Source organism: Dermacentor albipictus, chromosome 2 (genome assembly GCF_038994185.2).
Source record: "Dermacentor albipictus isolate Rhodes 1998 colony chromosome 2, USDA_Dalb.pri_finalv2, whole genome shotgun sequence".
NCBI lineage: Eukaryota > Metazoa > Arthropoda > Arachnida > Ixodida > Ixodidae > Dermacentor > Dermacentor albipictus.
The window spans coordinates 55,938,148-55,945,810 of record NC_091822.1 but is presented as its reverse complement, the minus strand read 5'-3'; the positions used below and the strand labels follow the sequence as shown (position 1 = coordinate 55,945,810).

At 44.0% G+C, this 7,663-nt stretch overlaps 1 protein-coding gene across 3 annotated transcripts in view; it reads right to left on the bottom strand.

The window, feature by feature from the left end:
• Positions 1–466: 466 nt before the first annotated feature.
• The window catches only part of LOC135901824 (uncharacterized), a 34,263-nt gene continuing 27,066 nt past the window's right edge, over positions 467–7,663 (bottom strand). The window contains exons 5-6 of one of the 3 annotated variants that reach the window (XM_065431673.1): positions 1,106–1,168; positions 467–777 (exon numbers count right to left, since the gene is read on the bottom strand). In XM_065431673.1, coding sequence (XP_065287745.1) covers positions 691–777; positions 1,106–1,168 — 150 coding nt within the window. In that variant the 3' untranslated portion in view covers positions 467–690. The remainder of the gene's footprint in view (positions 778–1,105; positions 1,169–7,663) is intronic. The other 2 variants (XM_070533599.1, XM_065431674.1) reach the window with 2 other exon arrangements.

Genomic DNA, 7,663 nt, shown 5'->3' with positions numbered 1-7,663 from the left:
CCGGTGCCGATTTATGGGGCATAGACTTGGAGACTGACAAAGAAACTTGAGAACAAGTTAAAGACCGCATAAAGAGCGATGGAACAAAGAAGACTTGGCATAACTTTAAGAGACAGAAAGAGAGCAGTTTGGATCAGAGAGCAAATGGGTATAGACAATATTCTACTAGACATCAAGAGAGAAAAATGGCGCTGGGCAGGACATTTAATGCGCAGATTAGATAACCGTTGGACCATTAGGGTGACAGAATGGGATTTAAGAGAAAGGAAGTGCAGTGGAGGATGGCAGAGGACTAGGTGGTGCGACAAAATTAGGAAATTTGCAGGTGCTAATTGGAATCGGTTGACGCAGAACAGGGGTAACTGGAGATCGCAGGGAGAGGCCTTCGTCCTGCAGTGGACATAAAATAAGATGATGATGATGATGATGATGATGATGGTGAAGATGATGCCATTATAGAGGAGACTACAAAGCTGGACATTTTTATTGGAAGCTGAAGTCACATTAGACAAGTAGAGAGATCATTTGACCCACGCTCAATGTCTGTCTTTCTTCTCGTCACTACTGCACAGAAATGGTGAAAACAAATGACGTACAAAAATGTGTACACTGTGACTACAGCTTGGATGCTATAGGTGATTTGAACAGAGGAAGGCAGTATCTTCGTATTCGTTCAATGTAGTAAAGCCCCTACTCCGAGATGGTCATATAGAAGACGTTGCATCCGACTGGTTGCCCACCATTCTGCAGAGTCAGCAGGACAGGAAGGACACTGTTCTGAAAAATGAACAGGCACAGCCACGCTTTGTCAGGTCATCTGGATGCCGCACCGTAGATTGCTGTAAGCGTATAATGTGCCGGGGTTTGCTTTGAAAACGAGGACCCCCCTGAATAAGATCCACAGATGAACATACGGGATTGCTCCCGTGTGTTTATCTGTATGCCTTAGTCTTGTCCTTGTCTTCAAAACGCGCGGCCCCTGTGCAGTATGCATTTCCAGCTAGCCAAGAAGCATCACTCTTAAAATGAAAGATTAGTGCGCAACTGGACAACCACGAAGTCATTACAAGGTAGAGTTAGAAATCGTCATACCAGCAGCACTCACTTTTGAAGACATATGAGGGGTTGTAAACAAATATTCCCGGTTTTCAAGAAACCACGAGTTTCCCTAAGGAAAAAGGTGAAGCTCAAATTAAATTATGTGTTGTAACGTCAGCTATTTGCGGGTGAGGGACGTCGTTAGAGATTTATTTCGATAACCTGGTTATCGCTACATCCAAAGCACGGCACGCGATTACTATGTTGCATCCCACCCAAACCTCACCCTTCCAGCTCCAAAAGGCAATATTTGTAGGCATACTTTTTTCTAAGGGGTTTGCCACAAAGTATTGATAATGCAAGCTTCTCGTGTAGCATATCCAGGGCACGATATCTAAAATTTATAGTAACAGATGAACACGAGCAAAATGGCGAAAAGCTAACCTTGAGAGTTTAAGTATATTCTAAAAAGGAACCATGCGAACAGCGGACGTAGGCAGGAAGGAAAGAATATTAATCATGATAAAGGCGGCGCTCTGGATGACGGCAGCCTATCTGCGTCCCTTAATACAATGGCGCAGCCGACAGGATGTGAGAGTTGACCACTATCCTCCAGAGTGCCACCTTTAAACTGACTCGTCCTCCTTTTCATCCTCTCTTCGTCCACCTTTACTGCTTCGTCCTTTTTAGTTTGGTCACGCTGCGGACCTGAAAAGAATAAAGTTCAGTTTAAAACGTCCTTCCGAAGCAGTGCAGTGTAGCCAGTGGGTAGTGGCAAAACAAGAACGTTTATTTGTCAGAGTTACATACCTATGTAGTTCAGTGAAATGATCACATGACCGGTCATGATGCGAGGCAATGCGGCACGTGTTATCAGTACCGCGCAGGTTATAGGTCAGTACGCGTGCTCGATTAACACCGCACGTCTCTAAGGCACTGCAGAATTGTTCTGTTTGCCCGCCTGCCCAAAGCTTTCCCAGGAACACGAGGTCTTACGTGCGAGGTATTTTTTTTTACTTAATCGCTTATTAGTTATAAGGGGACCTTCAAACTTCTGTTGCAACTGTGGGTATTGCAATGAGAAAATAAAGCGCGACCGCTTTTTGAACACCACAGTATTTGAAACATGAAAGAAAACGATTATTTATCAACACATCTTCGAGGGGTGTGCAAGATTTGCTGATCCGAATCCCTTGCGATGCTGTAAGCCCCCCCCCCCCCTTTTTTTAGGCGGTACGAATGAATCTCTTTTAAACTAAAATTTTCCTAGTTTGCTAGGCAGCTTTGTTTTTTTATAAGACCTGTCTTGGCAATGCTCCGCAACTTTTGATGTAGAGGCCTTCTTTAGCTTAAGCGGACGCCAGGCACCCTACACAATGAAGGGCATGAGCATGCAGGACTTATTCACACGATGAATTGTCATATTTAGCTGCACAAAACCATTTCCCACAGCCCCAGCTGAATTAACAGAATACTGGTTGTGGTCTGTGCAAAGGCTATGCGACGGCCAAAAGTCTAAGAACAGGATAACTGACAATGAACACGAAGGCGCACTAAATTCATTCGAGAAAGTGACCATGGTCTGCGAGATCACGCGTGCTGTTCCACGCTGGAACATACAAGGCGCTGGAAGGCAGCGATAGGCGGCGCACGCAATAGGCGAAAAAAATGTCTAAAATAATGATAATATATAGCATATGTTGCTGCAATAATAATTTTTCTGCAATGCACAATCATGCAGTGCCATATGCTGTTGTGCCTTACCTTTCTGGGCTTTCATTTCTGCCTTAATGCATCCGTTGCAACAGCCACATTGCGTATGTTAGTGCTTTTAGGTTTGAATTATTTTTGCTGTCATGTTTTTTTGTTCTCACACGACTGCTTTCTCTCTTATAGGGGTCTGGGACTTCAGATGCTTTACTGCGGGTATCCTACCCAGTACTTTCAGACAGTTTGGGTGGAAATTTTATCAAGGCCAGTGGCAGAAAAACAGCCTCGGACCTGTATGTCTAAGGTCACTTTAGAGGGCCGTTCTTTGACTACGCATAAGCGCAGTGACTCTTACTCCCAAAATTCATGGTGATAAGAATGGAAAAAGAATGTCCATATTTTAAATAGAAAATTGCGATCCACCCAGTACAGCAACAGTTGGGTGGATGCAAAGTTTCCTTATAAAACCACCTCCCCCTTGTAGTTCCATAGATGTGATTTTCCGCAAATGTTACTTATTGCCTGCTCGTATCTGACAATGAATGGGATGTCAGCCAAAACTACTGATACTGTTTGTTATTTGCATTGTTTGAATTGGTATTCCAGAAAACATTCGAAGTCATTCCACTTGGGAAAATGCGACGACCCATGCCATTTGCCAAGCACCAGTCGCCTGGTTGACGAATTGCAGTTTGCGAGCGGGTAAGAATTCGGCATGTTACGTTAAGGTTATTTTTCAATTAGTTTTATTCATAAATTTAAACTACGCTAATGTTATTGACTGAATCAGCATCGTGGTGCATGTTTACATCTCAATAAAATTGTTGGTTCTACATAAGAATAAGTGCATGGTATATGATTGATCTGTCGTCTTTGAGTTCTAAACTCTCCTTGCGTCAACTGACACAAGTGATCTTCAAATACCTATTCATAATGGCCAGATAACTTTTGGTAACAGCTAGTAGAGTAATACATGCAGTTATTGCAGTTGTAAGTGGTGTTAGGGTCACTTGCTAACGAGATGCGAAGAACAAGCTATAACTGTTAACTTCCAAGCAGCAAAAGAACATGGGAGATCCTTTAGGCGAGCCTGAATAGGCATCTTACATTATAGAGTAAATTATGCCGCTCTTCTGGCATTATGCCCGTGCCTGCACTTTTATATATTTGGTCCCTGAATTATAGTGCTTGTTAGTGTTGTATTTGTTTTTATGCCATTCAGTCTTGCGAGGACAACCACTGAAACGCGAGGCTTAAAACAAGCAGCTATGCATCGTGAGTGCTAATTGAGGTCCTAAAATGTTGTAATTTCATAACTAGCATGGAATCAGTCCTATGGACGTCAGACTGGAGTTTTGCAAGACGCGTAGCGCCACCTGCCGGTGCGAAGAGGCAGTAATTGAGTAGTGCGAAGCCCGACTCCCTTGCTAAGTTGCCTATGTAGCTAGCGACTGCGAAACAACGATTTGACTAGATTTTGGTCCATATTGCGAGCGTTTTGCGCATTTAACAACCAGACAGAGAGCTATGAATTTCTACGCTAGTCGAACGCGCCGCCGAACTGCCATAAAGCGCTTGCTGACTCACTCTTCAGACTGATGGCGGAAACGACGGCAACCACGATAGCTCCGCGCGCTACAAAGAAACGCCGCAATCGACGCTATTGTTGTGTTCTAAATTGCCATGAACGTGAAGGACGGAATAACAACGTTCAGTTTTACCGATTTCCATCGCGATCGTATGAACGGAAAAGGTGAGAGCGCTGGATACGAGCCGTTCACCATGTTGGGTAATCGGATTACTTGCATTCCCCACAACATAGCGGCTCGCATGAGGAAGTGCGACAATTTTGTTCTTCTGTAATTGTGTTGCGTAGCCCTGACGGAAGGCCGTGGTAACTAAGCGAAAACTCAAGAATCTGCAGCCGCCACTTGGTTGGTAACAGAAAAAACAACGTTGTGAACCATCTTGCTTATGTGCCATCGATATCTCCGCCTTTTAACAGACCTCCGTCTCCGCTTGACTCAACAAGTGGAACGGAGAAATTTGTCTGGTCAGTCTAACCAAACATTATGGTTCGTTTATAAATTAAAAATTCTGTTCTAGAGCATCGTTGCATCGCGAACTCATTTCTACTTTCAGTATTTTGTATGTCCCTCGCCGATACAACAACCACGCTTCGCAATGTGCTGAGCCTGCTCGACTGCGTTTTTCAAGTGTGAGCAATAAAGTTGCTGTAGGAGCACTGGATGAGCAATTGCGAAATAACGCACATGTGTAAAGCAAAAAATTTCGCATTTATTTACATTTATTTGTGCGCGCTTGTTGCTCGAACCATCTGCAAAAAGTTCAAACTAAGGTACTGAGCGATGCTGTAGCTCCTGCGAGAAAGGAAGATGCAGCGCGTAGGCACTGTAGGAAGCTTACTTTCGTTATGATCGCACGCTATTTGTTGCCTTGGAAACGTTTTCTGTTTGCTGCCCTGGAAAAGGCTACGAAATGATTTACTCTCTGTAAATAATTTCGAGACAGAACATTAAGATAAAATGCATAAAAATTTAGGAGATAATAAGTCTTGTGTTCAGGACATATTCAATATGAAACAATTTGAAATGCTTAGATTCTCTGTACTTGCGAGTTGCAGCACGCCGGAATAACACTTGAGACTTTATTTTATATTGTACACGTACTCCGCCCTGCTAAGCTTCCTTTCCGAAGCGTGGATGGGCGGAAGAAGCTTTCCAGGTCCTTGATTTTTAGGAAACCGTGATGATGATGATATGTGGTTTTTTTGTGGCGCAAGGGCCAGGTTTGGCCAAAGAGCGCCATGACAAGTGGTAATGTTGACGATGTAATATGGAAGATGTGACTTGGCTGTAAAGTGGCCTAAAATATTCGCTGTAAAGTGCGTAAAATGAACTTGTTATAAAATTATGGCGATGACAAATGGCGAATGCTATGAACATTAAAATCCATCGTAGAAGAATGATGCAAAGTAGAAAAATATAGGATGTTAAAATTACTTGGAGCACTGCTGCCTCGCCAGGGCCCTTGAAACACAAGAGCCTAGAGGCATGTGCGATACGAAAAAGCTATCGCAGCGGCATCCTCTGAAGAGAGGACCCGCTACGAACATGTGGGGCTAAAAACATGCAAGAAAACATCTTTCAGAAAACTTAGGACTGTGTTGGTGTCAAATAAAGGTTCTGGGCCGAGTAACATGACAGGATGAAGGGGAATATGCTGCCGGTATGCTAACGGAAAATGTTTCTTTCTTTCATATTCGGCTTTCCGACACTCCAGGAGGTCGTGGAGGACGGTCAGCCTCTCCCCGCATCTACCGCAGGTTGGAAGATCATTTTCAGTGAGTAAATAGTTATGCGTGCCAAATGTGTGTCCTATTCTGAGACGACAGAATAGGACATCTGTTCGGCGTGATTTTGTTACGGAAGGCCAGAATCCTAACTGTGGCTTTATCACGTGGAGCTTATTATTTGTTTCCGCGTCCCACAGGCGTTGCCAGTGGTTGCGTAGTTTCCTCCGTAGAAAGGGCTTCAGATCTGTGACAGGAACTGCAGTGGTGGGATTAGCAGAATGCCATGCAACTGACGTGGCCATCTGGTCCGCCAGAACATTACCTTCGATGGCCCTATGACCTGGCACCCAGCATATAATCACATGCTGGTTAGATACATATGCTTTGCATAAGACGGAATAAAGTTCGATTATGACAGGATTTTTGTGCTTACAGAACGATATCAAAGCCTTCACAACACTTAGGGAGTCAGTATATATGACTGATTTTTTGAGTTTTGATTTCCTAATATGCTTCACGGTCGACAATATTGCGTAGGCCTCAGCCGTGAAGATACTAGTTTCCGGATGCAGTACGTCGGATTCCGAGTAGGATGGACCGACGGCTGCATAGGACACCCCGTCGTGTGACTTCGATGCGTCTGTATAGAACTCCGTGCAGGAGTGTTTGTGTTGGAGTTCCCGAAAGTGCATTTGGATTTCAATATCTGAAGCGTGCTTTGTAACTTGAACGAAAGATGTGTCGCATTGTATCAGCTGCCACTCCCAAGGAGGTAGCAGCTTGGCTGGATGCATTAGGCGAAGCTCGAGGAGTGGAACATGCATTTCTTCACTAAGCTCCCTCACACGCAGCGAGAAAGGCTGTCTTACGGAGGGACGATTGCGAAAGAGTGTAGCGTATGTCATCTCGTTAACGGTATTATAACACGGATGTTGAGGATTAGAGTGGACTTTCAAAAAATATGTTTGGCTGATGTATGTTCTCTGGATATGAAGTGACCACTCATTCGATTCTGCATATAAACTTTGTATGGGACTCGTTCTGAAAGCGCCAGTGGCCAGACGGATTCCTAGATGGTGGACCGGATCTAGCATCTTTAGCGCGCTCGGGGCTGCAGAGTGATAGATCACGGCACCATAGTCTAGTCGTGATCGAATTAGGCTCTTATAGATATTCATTAGACACTTCCTGTCACTACCCCACGTAGTCTGGGATAGAAGTTTCATTAGATTCATTGTTTTCAGACATTTTTGTTTGAGGTGTTTAATGTGGGGGACGAAAGTGAGTCTATAGTCAAGTATGACACCTAGAAATTTGTGTTCCTTGTTTACAGGTATTTGCTGTCCAAACAGTTCTAAGCAATGATCCAGGACCAGGCCTCTCTTTCTTGTAAACAGAACACAAGAACTCTTGTGAGGATTGATTTTAAATCCATTCTTCTCTGCCCACTGTGACACCTTGTTCAAACCATGTTGTACCTGTCTCTCGCAGACTGTGAGGTTGCAGGATTTAAAACCTATTTGTATGTCGTCTACGTAGACGGAATAGAAAATAGCTGGTGGTAAGGATGCACGAAGCGTGTTCATCTTTACGACAAAG